The 18,439-nt window shown below is 32.7% G+C and overlaps 2 protein-coding genes across 2 annotated transcripts; one reads left to right on the top strand and one right to left on the bottom strand.

Annotated features, from left to right (window-relative positions):
* Nucleotides 1-1,968: 1,968 nt before the first annotated feature.
* Nucleotides 1,969-2,921, bottom strand: LOC120259950. Its single transcript, XM_039267404.1, has 4 exons — nt 2,917-2,921; nt 2,409-2,513; nt 2,181-2,310; nt 1,969-2,043 (listed from the first exon to the last, which is right to left on the bottom strand). The coding sequence occupies exons 1-4, from the start codon at nt 2,919-2,921 to the stop codon at nt 1,969-1,971; spliced, it is 315 nt and encodes a 104-aa protein (XP_039123338.1).
* Nucleotides 2,922-3,463: 542 nt separating this feature from the next.
* On the top strand, nt 3,464-17,646 carry LOC120259949 (protein GLE1-like). Its single transcript, XM_039267403.1, has 12 exons — nt 3,464-3,684; nt 3,764-3,934; nt 4,047-4,180; nt 6,340-6,460; nt 6,891-7,036; nt 8,815-8,986; nt 11,915-12,119; nt 12,220-12,320; nt 13,980-14,050; nt 14,519-14,600; nt 16,510-16,596; nt 17,551-17,646. Exons 2-12 carry the CDS (start codon nt 3,836-3,838, stop codon nt 17,644-17,646), a joined length of 1,314 nt encoding a protein of 437 aa, XP_039123337.1. The 5' UTR covers nt 3,464-3,684; nt 3,764-3,835.
* The last annotated feature ends 793 nt before the right edge of the window (nt 17,647-18,439 follow it).

The raw sequence follows: 18,439 nt of genomic DNA, 5'->3' as shown, positions 1-18,439 counted from the left end.
ACGGCAATACGTAATCTTCAGTGTACTTCGTTCAGTTACGTATTGCTTACAATGATTCAAAAAGAGTTTCATAAGTAGTAGAATATTACATAAGTAGTACAATGGTTCTACAAGAGTTTCATAAGAAGCAAATATTACATAAGTAGTACAATAGTTCAACAATTGTCCCATAAGAAGCAAATATTACATAATTAAAATCACCAAAGAATTAATTCTTGATCCCCATCAAATAGATTAAAGAAGATAATAACCTATGCAAAACATCATTAAACAAAATGTTAATATAAACATATATAAAAAAGTAGCCTAAAATTTAAAATATTTAAAGAAAATACCTATGTTGAAAAGTCATCCACAGAATCTGAACTTGAAGATAAATCATTTTCTTCAACACCAACCACCCCATCGATTTTCCTTTAAAATTATTAATTACAACCATAATTCAATATTTTAAAAATATTTAGTTAAAACATACTAACATAACTTCTTAAAACATAATGAACTTACTTGGTTCAAAGGATGCTCGCAACCAATCTCAAGACACATTATAGCTTGTATTGTCTTCGATCAGAGCGAAGCTTCGATAAGGACTAATCACTCGTCGGCTTTCATGCTAAATGTGCTCTCGAGGCAACGATGGATATTGGAATAGTTAAAATATCATGAGCCATGCTTGAGAGGTCCGGGATCTCATTGAACAAGACTTTCCAAAAATCCAAAACATCCAACTCCATTTCGATCCAAAACATGGTTCTTCCAAATAAAGATCCAACTCCGATTTTTGCATTTGAACTCTACTAACATGACCTTCAAATGCATCTAACTCTTGCATTTCATCATAATCATCATCATTAATAGTCAAATTGCTTTTGGAACTCATAGTATACTCGTGAAGAAGATGCTCGATCTTTTTTTGTAAGCTTCCAAAACATTTATAAAGTAGTTGACCACATTCGAAGTGTATTCTCTAGATTCCATCCCATACACTTTAGTATAACAAAATTCAACAAATTTAACTTTTTATAGCGAGGATCCAAAAATCACAGAGACAAGATAAAATCAAGCTATATCTGCACCTAATATTTGTCAAACTTCCTCTGCATTTCTTCACATATTTTACACCAAGACGCAACTTGCCAATGGTCAACATAATAAGATTAAATGCTCGATTGCACAACCAAATTTTAATATATGAGCACAACATCGTATATGAAAGAATTCACCATCACAAGGAAGAAAACCCTGCTGGTTAAGACGACTCTTAAGCAATGAAACAACACAGTCGTTTGTACTCAGATTATCCAAAGTGATACTAAATAGTTTATGTTGAATGTTCCATTGAGCAACACATGTATTAATTTCATCTTCAATAGAAAAAGTCATACATGGAGGTGGAATGAGTTTAAAATGGATAAGCCTCTTATGCAACAACCATTCATGATCAATAAAATGCGCAGTAACACAAATATAGTGATCTTCGAGTGATAGATTTCCAAGTGTCCGATGTTAAGCATATTCTACTAGGGCACTCAATCAATATGTCTTTCAAATTACTGTCTTTCCCGCTTATATAGCAACATAATATCTCTTTTGATTGTTTTTCACTCATCATTTTAAATTCAGGGACATGCATGCTATCACATCGCTCTAAATCCAATATTCTCAACCATTATGAAAGGTTGTTCATCAATAGCAATCATCATAGCAATTTCTCTACGAATGATCTCAACATCAATTTTATAATTTGAGAATGACGTATCAGCTGGGTTGTTGTTTGATGAGAAATTGTGTATTGTCTAATGTCACGACAAACACGTTTTCGGACATTTAGTCAAGTGCCTCCTCAAATCGCGATGTTCCTCCTGTGCTTTTTGCAAGAATATGCCTTCTTACAATATTTGCATTGAGCTCTTTGTAGAATTTGCATCAATTAGTGGTAATTTGTCAAAATGCTCCCACACATCCGATCTACCACGCTTTGATTCGGGAGCTCAACATTTTCATCACCAAGATTAATTGGTGTACTTGATTGACTTTCCATATCTATTGAATAAAAATTAACAAAACAAAAATTATCAATAGAAAAATTCATGTGGTGTAATAAAAAAATTAATTTATAAATAAAAATCTAAAAGCTGAAGTATAAGAGTGAATTTATTACTTGGATGGTTAGACCTTACCTTGAGATGAAATGGATGAAGTGAAAAATCAAATGAGCACAATGATTGCTTAAAGTAGGAGAAAAGCTTGATCATGGAACCTAGAGAAAGCTCATGAAGTGTGAATTCAAGATTCCAAAAAGAAGAATGCCTGCACATTCATATAAAAGTGACTTGATTAAAAAGAGGCAAAATACTAGTACACACTACACATCAAAAGAAGAAAAAAAAAGTCTAAGAATATATTACCTGGATGGCCAAATCTTCACCGGATATGAAATGGATGACTGCAAAAATGAAAGAGCATGGCGGTTGGTTAAAGCAAGAGGAGAAAAGCTTGATGGAGGAGAGAAGCTTGATAATGGAAGTAGAAATAAAAACAAACACTTTTTTCATTATTTGAATGTCATATGTCATCCCTGAGCCCTCAAACGAAAAAAACAAAGACACAATTAGATGAAAGCTTGCATGCACAGATTCCAATATTTTTTTATATTAAAAATCTAAAAATCAGAAGGCTAAAAAGTTGCCTACTCAAGCCTATTACTATTATATATATATATATAATTATATATATATTATAAATAATGTATTATATATATTATTTATTTATTTAGGGTCGGGTAGGGTCGGGTTGGGTTAAAATTCATCGAGCCCAAACCTTACCGAAAATCAATCAGTAAACATTGATCTCAGCCCGGGTTTTAGTAACTTTCTAAACCCGCCCTAGTATTTTTTATGTGCAGGGTTGGGCTACGTCATGGGTCGCCCGGCCCATGTCCACCCCTAATGAGAGGTGAGATTGTCTAACCTAAGTTGGACTATATACACAAAGTAAATAATTATTAGATCAAGATTTTCAAAGCAAATGTGACAATCGAATTCAAAATACAACTATAGATTCAATAGATTTACAAAATAACCAAATTGTGGTTAAACATGGTTGATAATAAAGTAAAATAAAATAAAGGGTTAAATTGCTAAAAATAAAATGATTTAATCACCCAAAAATTAAAATAATATAAAATAAAACCCAAAAATAAACTAAATTGTTAAATTGCCAAGAAAAGGAAAAAAATTAATTTATTAAAACATTGTAATTTTTTTTTTTGAAAAATTGACAAATAAAACATTTACGAAATAAAATGTTAAAAACCTTATATTATTTTACACAATTAATGTATACTAAACTCATAACAATAAGTATATTTTAAGAATTTAAAAAAAAGAAGGATTTTATAAGAATTTCATTAGTGTTTTTATAAGACCTAAAAGAAAAGAAATTGCATGCAAGAAACCCTTCTTTCCTAAACTTTGGCTCATTGTCATCCCTTCTCTTCCTCTTTTTCTATCTGCATCGGCCGTGTTGTTTCCTGAAGCCCTAAAAACCCTTCTCTCCAAGATTATGCTCATCTTTAGTTGTTTCTCTGTTTCGATTGGTCAACAGCTTCTACATCCACTTGTATCAATCCTTCTCACATGAGCTTCGTGGCGTGGTTGCAGGCACTTTTCTGATTTCAAGGATGTAAGTCAAACACCTTGGATGATTCTTCCATTTGAACCTAGCTCTGGTTTTTGAAATTCTTCATCTTCTTTTCTTACAGGGTTTTTGTTCAATTGGAGCTTCCGTGTCCTAAATCTTGTCCGGTTATTGCTGCGGCTGATCCTCAGCCACAATGGACTCTCAGGGATCTCCTTTTAGAGATCAACACATTGGAGTTGCAGCTTGGGAACTCTTCTTCTACTCTGGTGCGTTTGAAGGAAGGCATGCACTCGTAAGTGTGCCTCAGCTTTTTGTTCACTGGTTTCCTGTGCTGTTCAATTATTGTTTTTTTGTAGTGTTGGTTTCTTGAACTTTGTTTTGTAGGAATTTTTCGTGGACTTGAGGTTAATGGTGGTGAGCCTTTCATAATGCGCATATCTGATGAGGGTGTTGAGGATTTTGATAGTGATGATGGAGAGAGGTTTGATGAGAGTCTAGGGAAAGGCACTCGATTTTCCTGTGCTGATCTTGATTTGAGGTAATTCTACTGCCATCTCATTTAATAGCATTATGATGCTAGATAAATTTGATATTGTTCTAGAAATCATGACATATTTTTGCAATTGTTTGGTTTTATTGGTTGTGAGGGGTAGGGTGAATTATGTAATGGTGATCACAAAGCCTATGCGGGACTTATAAAATGGGGGAAAACATAAAGAAGACACAAATACAGATGGACTAGATTAGTTTTCTAACTCGGGAGCATAAACAAGTTGATAGGAGTTGGACATGTTTGGACATGACTGTAAGTGGTGATGCTCAAACTATTGCTAGTAAGCAATTTCTTTCATCCTCAAATGATGTCATTCCCTGAGATTGCCATATGTGTATGACAGTGGCATATCAAAGTAATTAACAAATGTTTACCCTATACCAAGCTATGAAACAAAAAAGTATGCATTTAGTTACAATAAGTCCCTTCGTTTATTTATGAGTTTGTGATTGATGTAATTAGGTCAATGATTTGGGTAGGTGCTTAGAACTTATAACTTTACTAACGAAAAGGCTGTGAAGACTTTTTTCATGAGGGAAACCTGTGGTTGAACGTTGATGCCCAACATATTCCAATTGTTGATAAAAATTGCTACATCCTTTACATGTAAGAGATTTTTTTGGTGATTTTTAAATTGTGATCCTTTTTTTTTGTTTTTCTTTTTTAGTCTAAAATGGAAGTAGGCAGAGGGAATGTTATTTTATCGTCAAATTTACTAGATCTTGCATGAATCACAGGACAGTCAGTTTGTTGGGATTCTCATTATTACGATTGGAACAAAAAAAAATTATATTGGGTAAGTTTGAAGTGCCACATTGATGAAGGATCATTGAACATGCAGCATTTCTTATTTGGCTCAAAAAGGAACCTTTGATACAGGATATTGAGGGCAATATGGTCTGTCAGAGAACTTTTTGTTGATGTCAACGAAAGGCTGAAATTCCGCTGTTTTGTCAAAGTTTACTGGGGGCCTTTTGTTTCCCTTGAATCCTTGATGAAAGAACTCAAAAATCAGCATTAGGTGAAAATAACTAGATAGAATGTCATATTAAATAGAAAGTATGAGTACCCCTAGATTTGGTTTGAAATTTTGTATGTCCCAAAGCAATACTGATTGTATTTATCAGCAATACTGTACCTGCAATAGAGCTAAATTGGGTTGGATGTTGTTAGCAATTAATATTTTTAACATCACTAAAGGCAAGCTTTGGTGGATGACTTAATCAAAAAGTTTTTTTATATTTTCGGGCATTCAATTAGATCTTGGATGAATGTTACATGACCAACTCTGCGAGCTATCTAGGAAAAACAAACCTGAAACCAGGACCTATGAAGTGTCCTTCAAGAGATTGGAACACGAGTACTCGAGACTTTGAATAAACGAGGAAATAAGCTATAGAAGAAGAAAAGAAAGGAATATGATCAAATTTATCATCTTTCATTGTTGCATTAGTTAGCCTATATCACATGGATGTTGTGTTGAAGTATGACGATAAGATCACCATCTTTTGATTCTAACTTCATATTCTTCTTGATGTGTCCAGCAAATTTCCTTAAAGTATTTTTCAAATTAATTTCCTTTTGAGTACTTTTTGAATTCCAGTTTTCATGCAAATGATTTCAAGATTTTAAACTTTGTCTCATTGGTTTACATTAGTTCTACTTAGCAAATTCATCAACTTGGCTGGTCAATATTGATTATAATAGGTGACTATTAAGAGAATAAGCATCCATTGATTTACACATGAGAAATAGAGAAGTTGCAAATTTCAGGATAACCAAGAACTATATGACATTCAATGCAGTAATGAATGAACCTACAACCAAACAAACAAATACATGCATTTATGTGTGAAAGATCATTACAATAGTTCATGTTCTGACTTTAACCTTTGAGTAAAAACTGACATTTTTAACCTGATTATGTTACTGTCATTTGGTACATGTTTCGGTATTATATAGATCTTTCCATCAAACTTGCTCCTACTGTGTAGCTATCTATATCTATGAACCTTGGGTGTTGCCTTGATTTACTATGTTGGATCATAATAATTTGCTCTGTTGATTTTCTAGAAGTTGAACAATTGGTAATTATTATTATTATTTACCTTCAAATATTGTTTTATTAAACACCTTCATCTCAGTGACTTAGAAAGTTCCGAGGATGAGGGATATCTCAAGATCACACCTCATTTGGTGCATAAGAAAGGTCCTGAGGACAGCATCTTATTTGAATATGAACGTGAGCGTGAGATAAAAGTTAAGGTATTTATTCCATATGCCTTCCCATTTTAATTTTGTAATATTGGTTTATAGTATGCTGTTATAGTTTGTGCCTGAAAATGATTTATGGCTAAACCATGTTTTTGGTGTGTTTTTGGTTGGATTTGTAATAAGCTGTAACATGGATTTTAAAGTTTGAATTTGGTCTAGTTGTAAAATTTTTAATTGAAATTATATTATTCCTATTACTAATTTATATTTATAATTAAATATGATACCTATTATTATGACAATGATTTATTCTAAGGATGGCAATCAAGTAGCCCTGGATGAGACAAAAAGATGTCTTTTTTTGAAAGAATGTTCATGCATCATGTTTGACATCATTACTATCTTCTTCAATTACTAGTATGCTAGGTGTAAATTATCTGGCGTTTTGTTTGACATCAAGATTTTGCTCTTCAATTATCAGGAAGTTGTCAGGTGTAAATTATCTTCTTTGGAGGCAAGCTTAAGCTCTGAAAATGGATTGTCTTCTGCCTTAATTCGTGTTGCAAATGGTGTTCAGGCAAGGATAGAGGCATATATGAAATTGGATAATCAGTATAAGCGCAAGATGTAAGTTATTCTGGTTTTCTTGATAATTGTTTCCAGTTTATGTCATGATTGAATGCTTGCAAGTCATGTTACTCTGCATGTGTTGTATTTAATTCCAACCACTTTCCATCATGTATGAGGGTTATTTTTCACATCAAATCTGGTCTTTGTATTTGATATTAGATAGTGTTCATTGATGCATTAATGACTATCTGGTGTGTGTGTGTGTATATATAAATATTTCAATTTGTTTTGAACTTCTATCATGTATAAGTTCAAACCTTTTCCAAAATTTGCTGAACATTGGCATTGGTTGAACATAGTGGTTCAGTTCTGTACTGTGTAGTATTAGGATGTAAATCTCCCTTTTATTAATTTATTAAACACAAAGTCAGAACTCAAAAGGCATTGAAGAATGTCTAGTTATCATTTTTTGTTTGTGAATTAAGGTTGTTTAGATTCTTTACAAATTGAAGATGTATGTAAAGTTGTTAAACCAATTACATGAATTCATATTTTCCTGAAGCTAACTACTTAATATATCTCTTTCATTTGTTTCATTAAAAGTTGTTTTTGTATTAACATGGCTAAGAAGTTGTAACTGGATAACCATACCTTTATGGTTGAGAGTGAAGGAAGTAGAGAGTTTTAAGAGAGAGTGAATATAATTAGAGAAACTGAGCATTTAGCTAGTGAGAAAAAGATTAGATTGTGTGCTAGAGGAGAAGAGTATTGGTGAGAAAATTGAGATATGGGTTATGGAGATCCAGGGAATAACTTTTGACGGCGTAGAGAGAAAAGTGGTGAAAAGAGATAAATAAAGCAAGGTGTGAAGATGCTAAGAAAGGAGTGGTGGTGGAACTGTGGAAGAGCAAACGACAGATTGGTGACATGAAGATGGAAAAAAATAATTGCAAGAAAGGAAAGATGTAGAGTTAGAGGAGAATTATGGGATGAAGTAGAGGAAGAGGGAGCAAATGCCTAAGCGGGCTAGGTCTTATATGCCAGAAAAACCTAACCTAAACAATTAAGGTCAAAATTTACATTGTAAATTCCTCTATTTTCTAAGCAATATTGAACAACATAATCTACCCATTTCTTTCAAGGTTTGTGCTTATATTTTTGGAACAATATATTCTTTTATAAATATTAATATGTTTTCTTAAAATAAACTTAGAATTTCTACTTCAGTTTTATGAAGAAGTATATTCTGATTTCAACCATCAAGTAAAAATATTGGACAGTTCAAATAGTATTAAGAATAAGATTTGAACAAGAAATAGGTTCAATTTTTCAAAAGCATTTTTTGGATACGATGTGTCTGTGGCTTGGTGGGAGGAACTTGTCACACTGTGTTAATGCGAACTGCATGATATGGTTTACCAAAATGAATGGATTCAAGCAACTATATCCCATTTAATTTTTGTTTGACTAGAACTTATTGATATACTCTTTAGTTTAATTATAATGCAATTTGATCAATAACATTTTTGTGAGCTAGTTTTGTACTTGTGTGTTTCTCGTGGTAATGTGTAGGGAAACATATTTAACTGCTCTATGGAATAGGCTAACATTTAATGCTTCCATACTTCCAGTTTTTTTTCCAGGGCATGTCATACAGGTTTTGCAATATGTTTTGTGAATTTGATGCTTGTTTGCTTTAGTTTGCCTCTTACCTTGCACAAATAAAAGTGAAAACGAAAGTAAAGACAACCGACGTGCCATTCAGTTGTTAATTTGGTTTTGTGATAATTCTCATAGTTGGGAAGAAGCAATTGATGTTTATTGCTTTACTGCAGTGCAGAAATGACGGACAGTCACCTGTCTGCCATCCAAAGACGTCATGAACAGAGATGTCAGATTGAAGAACGAAGAATAAGAGAAGATGCGGCCACTGAAGAAGCCAGAAGGAAAGAGATAGCTCTCTTGGTTGAACAAGTTCAACAAGAAAAGGCTAAAGTAGAAAGAGAGGTTAGTTTGTGTAAGTTTGTTTTTTGTTTTGTTTTGTTTTGTTTTTTTGTGCAGACATACATGTGTGTATATTTGCATTAGGATAGATGTGTTTATGGGTGTGTTTTTGTGGTATATTTTTGTATGGGACAACCTTCTTTTTAAGAAATCTAGAGCTTGAAATTGCGTTGTTATTGTTTGAGATTTCACCATTGGTGCCAACTTAACACCTTAGCATTAACTCTTGTTTGTACTAATGCATTTGTTGTTTTTCCTTATCTCATTGAATGAAAATTGTATACTCGTGGATTTTTCTTCTTTAAATATGATGATCCAAGGATAATGGGAAAGGGTAATAACTTCTTGTTATAATTATTTTCTTGGTAATGTTATATGTTGGTTTTGTTGTTTCTAAATGTGTCATAGGAAGTCCTGACATTGTTTGTCTCCAATGAGTTGCCTGCAGAAACACTGTTGAGATTTTTCTGTTCTTATGTTTTAGTGGTAGCACTTGGTGTTTAGTGCTGTTTGACTTTTTCCACACAGCAAATATTTGAACATCATGAATATAAATTCTTGTGTAAGTTACTAAATGAAACATTTTGCCATTTAAATGTTTTTTATGCATTCCTTATTTTAATTTTGTTATATGGTATGGTACACATCCTGATTATCAGATTTCTGCATCTTTCTCATATGTTTGACTATTCTTTTTCCAAACTTTCCTTTTTGGATACTATTCTCGCCAATGCATAGTAAACTGACTTTTATTATACTGATTGTTGAATTGATATTTCTTATTATTGAGACATTTTATGTCATCTGATATTTACTGCAATCCACCGGTTGACTATCCAACATCATTATCATGTTTGAGGAATTCTTATATTCAGCACATTTTGTTGTTCATTCTACTGTATTTTTTTAAACCATGTATAACAAAAGAATCAATATTAAAGATGTAGCTAAATCTTATTTGGAAGGGCATGATCATCCTAAATTTGTCAAGAATTAAGAAGAGCTCAAATAAGATACATGATCTGATGATTGCCATTGGGAAGTTTGCTAATTTAGTGTCTGTCTGAGGAAGTTTACTATGAATAAAGGGCCAATTAGTCTTGTAAGAAAGGGTTGGATTCATGAAGTTACGTATTTCTCCTATTTTCTGTGCTTTTTCCCAACATTTTTTAGTCTGCTTTTAATTTTCTTTTTAGCATTGTCATTCAAATTCTCTAGGGGACTTTTGTGAGAAATGGATTGGACATTGGAGATCACACCGTAGGTTTTTGGGATTGATGTTAGTTCTACCTTCTATCCTTTGTCAAATAACATGCTTGAATTCTTAAACGTCTTACTTACTCATATTTGTCATAAAGACTGAAGTTTGTATCATCCACCCTTGTCTATCATTGGTTTTTTACTTGGACCTGTTCTGAAAAGATTGAGGTACCCTGAATTGTTTGTTGACTTTGACAAAGGGAAACCATCTTAAATGATTTCAATATTGGACCTGTAGGACATACAATAGTTCCAAACAGAACCTCTTCAGAAAGAAGATATTTTGTCTTATGGTAGCTCTGCTTGCTCCAATCCGCTTGGGGATCATATAGCCCATGCTGGATTAATTGTATTCTGGGCTGGAGCAATGAACATATATTTGCGAATAGATGACTAAGAATTATACATGAGCTAATTTAGTAATTGTTGGTTTGAATATAGATGCATGGAAGACCATCCTCTCAATAAAAGCTTTTTGGTTGAGTTGAGCCCAATTAACATACAACATGGTGCTAGTTTGGTGAATTTGTTTGCAACTTGACTAGTGAAAAGGACTTGCCCATAGGAAGGGACACACCAGAGATAAATATTGGTCCTGTGTTGGTTAATTTGGTACATGTTAGTAGGAATGTATAAGTCTAGGCCTTTCATTCTATTAACTCAAGCTTTTAAGCCTAGCTAACATGTGCCTGGTTTGCCATGTGATAACTTCTAGAACATGCTTTTTAGTAAGTACACGTATTCCTTGTATAAAATATGTTTTCCTGTTTAAATTGCCCATATTGATAGCATCCTCATTTTCTTCACAGTTTTCTGTCATGGTATTTTATGTTAAAGCAGTACTGTTATTCTTTTCCGTAATTTTTATAATTCCTGAGCTTCCCTGTCAATGTTTTAATGAACTTATCCCCATTCTGACACTTTATTTGGCTTCACAACTTTTCTATCTGGGAAACTTCTTTTAATCTGTTCTCTTGCTACTTCAAAGAAAAATCTGAAACTTAAAAGCCAACAAAACATGCTTTTGCTCTTTATTGTTTGGTCAAACATTTACATAATTGTCACTTTTGGTTTTAGACTACACAGAACTGTAGGTGCAATTTTTAAACCCAATGTAGAAAGTACCCTGTCCTGTTTGCCTGTGTTGTGAGAAAATTTCAACTCTGGGTTGTCTAACTTAAAGTTTCTTAATTCTCTAATGTCACTATATTTCTCACCATGCAAGACCCTTACCTTTGAGTGCCATAAAATGTTAGTGCCAATTTAAATCATAAAATGAATGAAAATAAGCTGAGAAATGGTGAATCACCATGACACCCTAGAATGAAGGTGAAGATTCGTGAATCACCATGACTTCCTATAATGAAGATATGGAATGTGGTGTTGGTTTCACTATGACTGGCTATCTTTCTGTGGCCGTTGTGTAGCTAAATACAACTTCAATATCCATCCATTTGGGAAAAGGAGACAATATTGAAATTAAATTAAATTTAACTAAATCACAATTATTCATTGTGAAAATAAGTCACCGAAAGTACGTTTAACTGTTTTGTTTCTTGAAGAGTGTCACTCAATCCTTTAATCTGGCATCACATTATCATTTAAGTTTGGTTCAAATCACATGTTTTTGAATATAAACTCGCATTGTTTGATAGATAAGTTAAAATGCAGGCCAGATTGAGGGCTGTCAAATTAGCTGAAGAAGCACAGAAGGCAGCCCGGGAAGCTGCAATAAAGGAATCGAAAGAAACTGCGGAAAAAGAAGCTGTTAGAGCTACAGAATTTGTAGCTGAAGCTCTGCATAATCATATCACAGAAAAAATTCGAGTCTCCCCTTCAAAAGTTTCTAACAATATTGTATCCAATGTAGACAAAGGTACAAGGTTGGGTGGATTTAAAAGCCATAATGCTTATGTAATTTCTTAGGGATGTTCTTATATGTTCAATTGTTCATATTTCTGATGACTTCATGGCAGGCATAAAAGTTCTCGCTGCAGATAACGCATTAAAAGTTGAGGAGAGCAGAATAAAATTCTATGATGAAGTGGCTCAAGAAATGATGTTGAACTCCAATGAGGTCTTTCTTTCTTCTCCATGTTCATTGATTTGATTTGACATTTTGAATATGTTCTTTGTCATTTACTTCAGTATGCGAGTAAATGTCCAAACTGAGAAACCAAAATTGCTCATTTAGTTTAGTTTTCTTTGTTTTTAAATAGTTAGCTTTGTTTGGTTGGGATCTGCAAACCAATTTAATTAACTTCAGGTCTTTTTTTAATTTGGGTTCTTGAAAAACGGGTTGAACCTAAACCAAACAAGATGAGCTTACTGGGTCAGATTTTAGTTACTTGGCTCTGTGGGCTTTATCTCATGAGCATTGCTGCATTACTATGTCGTTATTTGTGATTGAATATCAAAATTTAAGAACTATTGAAAATATAACTCACCTTCCAACATTCCAAACCCTGCTGGTATGGTTACTTTTCTTCAAAGCTACCAAACTAGCTAACAACCCATTTTTTTCTATGTTTTGAAATTTATTTTATATATTTAATGAAGTAAAAATTTTCAAACTGAAATGAACCAATAATATACAGGTTATGTTTGTTTTTGGCAATATATTCTGTTTGGTTGTGTTGATAAACTTTAAAACTGATTGATTCAGTTCATGTTGAAGGTTTTCCATAAATGTGACTGAACTGAAATGTGGAGACCACAACATCACAAAATGTTGATTAAGTGGGAGTTTGAACAAATTCCTTAATCTTAAACAACTCCAGTTTGTTTTATTTTTATTTTTTTTAACTTCATTTTTTTTCCTATTTATAATTTTTTATTTTATACTCCACATCAGTGTTGTTAAGGCGCGCCCAGAGGTGTCCAGGCGCAACACTAAACCTCCTTAGCGCCTCTAAGGGTCTAAGGCAAGGTGCTTTTAGTAGGCGAGGTTTTTTTGTGCCTTTTTGCTCCTGAAGTGCAAGGTGCAAGAAAGGTGTGCCTGATTGAAAAAATTGTTGGTCTTCTATTGTTCAAAAGAGCCACAGTTTACTAGGCATTGGTATTTGAAAAGTCTCTAAGTCTATTAAAAGAATAGAATCTAATAATTAAGCAATAAATTTATTAAAAATAGAAGTATGGTAGTCTTCTATGTTTGAAGAGGGAGAGCAATAGCCACTACGGGTGCAAATTTAGATGAAGCAGAAGATGATTTGGTGTTTGAAGATGACGAATTAATTTGGGGTGTAGTGGCAAGTGTTGCTGGTCTTGGAGAACCATCAAGACAAATTATATTGCAATCAAAATCTAGAAGAAATTTTTAAGTTGTTGAAGAGGAAGATGACAATGAAGTAGAGCATTATGTAGATTTCTATGATTCTGAGCAAGGAAAAAAGATGAAAACATGAATTTAGAGTTTCACATTAATGATGATGATTATTAGTTGCTTATGATTTTAGGAATAGAATTCCGACTTTAAGATGAGACAAGTTTGTTAATATTAGAGTTTAAGGCTTTAAGCTTTCTATTTGTCTATCATATACCATATATATATATATATACATATATATTCTTTATGTGTGTGCGCCTTACTTCGATCAGGCACGGGCTTTTTTTACGCCTTGCGCCTCGGGCGATATAAAGGTCCTAGCACCTCGGTTGCGCCTTGTGCCCTTAACAACATTGCTCCACATTTGTTTTATAGCTTCTAAAGTTCTAAACAAGTAATTATTTTGGCCAGGAGTTTGATAGATGTGGGCGACAAATTAGCAAGCTTTTGAGACAAATAAATAGAACTCAACAGAAAGTCAGGTTAGTATATATAGTTTTTTCTTTTCTTTCTTTTTTTTTCTACTTTTGCATTTTCCTGGATATCAACTATTTGTTAATATCATTTGGTTATAACAAAAATTAATGCGTGTAAATAGATTTTACCATTTATTAAATCATTTTACAATGGCAGTCTTGTAGAGATTGTTTTCAACTTTTAGATTAAGAAAAGGATTGTTTACCTTTCTATATTTGGTTATCTATAGGCTGTAGAAATGGGTCAATTTCAGTCTTTAAGGCATGATGTTGATTTACATGTCCTTAACGGAGCAAGTTATGCTTCATACATGGCTTAAATAAAATTATATTGTATTCTTGCCATGATGGCCTATAGAATAATACAAACTATTGAAAATTTGACAACTTCAAGGGATTCATGGTCTCAAATGCTGCTCTACTATTCTTCACAATAATATATATATATATATATATATATATTTCTATGAACAGAGCTGTTTCAGTTGCTCTCTTTGGCATCATTGATGGTCCTCAGTGCCCACGGCCCATATCTTGTTTGTTAGTTGCGCAAAAGGTATTTAATAATTTACTTTGTATTTCTTTCTTTGTTTGAATCAATATCTGAGTACAAAGATAAATTCATATGTTTCATTCTGCTGCACTTCTCCTTATCCTTTAGGAGTTGCCCTTTTCTTGTTTTCATTCTCCTTATCCTGACTTGCACGAATTTTCTATAATGTTTCACTTTTAATTTCTATGTTCTACAATGGTTTGGTTTAGTCACTTTAAATTGATTTTATTTTGATATGGATCCTTACAATTATTTCTTCTTATAAATTTATGCCGATATTACTAAAATGATTATTGAATCATTCAAAGGTGGCACTTAAGATGCTTTTCTTTGCCACTCCTGTGAATTTTTATTCTATTTGTTAGGGTTCACATAGTAATTGATATAAATTTAAATGATGTTAGGTTTCACTGAAGTTTGTCATGTTTTTTTAATAAAACTAGTCTTATTGTGTGCATTATTGAATGGATCATGGTCAATAGGAAAAGGAGGTGTTCGGTTAGTAAGGTTATGATGATCAACAGGAATAGCAGGGGTTTTGTCGGGCCTATTCATATGTTATTTAAACTAATAAAATAAATTAGATTAGGTGATATTTGTGCCGTGGGAATTCGGGATTTCTGAGTAAAATTATAAAGGAATTTTATTTAATATTAAAATAATAATAAATAATAATAAATAAAATAGTTAAAAGTTAACTAATTAAATTTAATATTTTATTTTAGATTTTGGAAAGTCAGTCAAAACAAAACTTGCCAACTATGGTGCAAAACTTTCTTATCCTTAGTGGACTCGATCACCTTTTCCAATTCCTCTCTACTCTATAGTCAGGTTTCAGCCTCCCTTATCAGTCAGCGATTCAAGACCCCACAGGAAGAACTCTTATCATCTCTACAAGCCAACTCTATCCCCTCTTTTGTGTTTTTACATTTGTCTGCATGGCAGTGGGCTGTCTGCAAGGAACTGTTGTTAAGATGAACTGCTTAAGTCTCATGCCCATCTTATTGTCTTGTTTATTGCCTCTAGGTAGTTGTTACTCCATTGATTATTTAGCCTTCTAGTCAATATATGTGATATATGTGTGGTTATTTTATTATGAAATCCCTTCAAAGGTCATGCAATGAATTACATTTGGCAAACAATATTAAGTCATTAGACTGGTTCCATTAAGCCCACCACACACATTCAATCACATGCTAGGGTTGAACTACTTTGCCATGCATCATTTGAATTCTTGCGCAAATTGAACCATGGATGGCTTACCTATGGCTATACCATGTTCTGCATTTGCATATAAGTATTCCTTCTTGTAGCATTATCTATTTTTCTTAAGCAATGATTGAAAAGATTTGAAGCAATGAAGTCATGGATTATACCAAGCAGAGAGAGATGTGAACAGCAGGTAATGCAGAGTCAACCAGTCATGTAGATAAGTTTTAGACGTGAAGTATGGAAGGGGCAATAATAAATGAGGCATGGTTCTCAAAATTTTACTTCTATTGGTCAGTAAATTTTCTACTAGTTGGAACCAAGAGGAATATAATCTATGAAGATGATGACTAGGAAAATAGTCACAAACTTCATGCTTAATTGATTAGCGTGGATTCCATTTTTCCCTAATCCTCACTAGCTTACTATAATAAAAGTTATAGTTAAAAGGTATTCTGTTTCTGATATATGTCCTTTCATTTGTAGAAGTTATTTTCTTTTTTCACATCACTGAGTGTTTACTTCTGAAATTATTCAGTTAGCTTTTCTTCAATACTTAAACTGAGCACATTTTTTTCTTATTGGGTTTAAGATAATACCAATCACTTAATGATTTCAATCAGTTAAAAAAAATAATTTTTTCTTCCATTATGGCAATAACCAGCAGTTCTTTTTATGGATGCTACTCTATCTGATGATTCAGGTTGTTTCATTATGTGAGAACCCAAATGCAAGTTTTGATAGCACTGCTTTTGCATGGGGACATGTTATTCTCAGCGTCACATCACAGGTATTTGTTTCAATCTGATTGCACTGATCATGTTTGTCCTAAATGATTCTATGATTGACTTATTAAATGGAGCTCAACTACTTGCAATTATTTTCAAGTCATAATTTCCTTCCAGTTTCTACTTCATTCAGTTCAAACTTCTAACACAAGATGTTGAATTCTAGTTGTTCTGTTGTTTGTTTTTCCATTCTAAATATTCTTATGACTTATCCTTCATTTAAAGCATATAGATGGACTGGAGTATTGGAAAGTAATGATCATGATGGATAGCCAACTTGGTTCACTATACTTCAAATTGCTGCCTTCATCCCCTAAAGTGGTTTTCATATTCTCTTAGCTAGGGTCACTGTATTTTGCCAACATGTTACATAAATTAATTCAGGCGGAATCAAAATATTTGCTGGAGAATAATATGGGATAAGAATCAGCTTAACACTTTAAAAGATTTGCTGGTTTGTGGTGGCCATTTTGCTTGATGATTGATTTGAAATATATTGGGTGATGGATTAATTTTCCCTTTAAATTGTAAACAGCAGAATCGGTTTTTGATTAGATTTGCATGAGATCACAGCTTTTCTGTGGATTTCGCATAGTTACATGTATTGTACGTTTGTTTTTATTATTCCTTACATATATATCCATCTACAGGCCACAGCTCACCTTTTTCGGGTATTTTACATTTATATAAAATGTTGAAGATGCTTATATTTGTTGCTAATGTGCCAAATGGTGAATCTCCAAGATACTTCAATGAAAGTACTGGTTTTAAGATATTCAAAATTGTGCTTTTCTTTGATTTTATTGGATTTGCTATTAATGGATATCCATTAGTAAAGATGTGCAAGTGAATGTAATGATTTTAATATTTCTCTATTTCTGTGGTTTTGTGGAGTGCAACACATGCTTATTGTTTACTATTTATTAAGTAATTATTAGTAAAGTTATTCCACTCAGGTCCCAGCTGTAATGGATCTGCTGATTGCTGCCTTGCATAAGGCCTGCATTTACACTGTTCCAAAGCATTTGCAACCTACAGAAGTGAGTCTTTGACAATATGTGATTGAACAATTTTTTGCTTACATGTTCAATACTTGCTATGATGTTAATTTATGTATTTTTGGATGAATGAGTTAAGATTAACAACTCATATGCTGTATATTTTTTACTAACTATTTTTAATTGATCTTGCAAGTTTAATAGTGTGGGTTTTTACCATTTTCTATGCGCTTATACCATCTGTGTAATATCTCTCTACAAACTTGTAGCTTCTGTTCTACAAACACGTTTCTTTATAATCTGAACATATTTCATGTTTAATAATGTGAGTCTCTGAACTTGCTATTTAATTATTTATTTATTTTTTAAACTTGGTAAGGTTTATTGCTTAGAATGTTAAGATAAGAAGATATTACATAAATTTAGTTAAGTATGGAAGAGATGGAAATGATTGGTGGATATGAGGCAATATAAGGACTAGAGTTGAATTTATTTGTGCCAAGTCAGGAATTATGAGTAGTTTTAAACAAAAGAATGAGATCATTGAAGATGTTTTGGGTATATGTTATAGAGATTTCGAAGCAGCAGTACAGGAATGAGGGGATTTATGTTAGTTTGGTTGAATAAGGAGGATCCAAAAATAATACGGATGGCAGCGATAAGAAATAGTGAGCAAATAGAATGCAAAAGAATGACAATACATGTGATATACCATATTTGTTGGAAATTTATGTTTTGTTGATGTTACTAAAGTGTAAATTGTTAATGGCATTGCATCTTTCATCTTTCTCTTTCACACAAAAGAAAATAGAGAAAATGGAAAACCTACCATATAAACTTTGAAGAT

The sequence above is a fragment of the Dioscorea cayenensis genome, chromosome 5 (assembly GCF_009730915.1).
Source record: "Dioscorea cayenensis subsp. rotundata cultivar TDr96_F1 chromosome 5, TDr96_F1_v2_PseudoChromosome.rev07_lg8_w22 25.fasta, whole genome shotgun sequence".
In the NCBI taxonomy this organism is placed as follows: Eukaryota; Viridiplantae; Streptophyta; class Magnoliopsida; order Dioscoreales; family Dioscoreaceae; genus Dioscorea; species Dioscorea cayenensis.
This window is presented reverse-complemented; position numbering and strand designations above follow the sequence as displayed.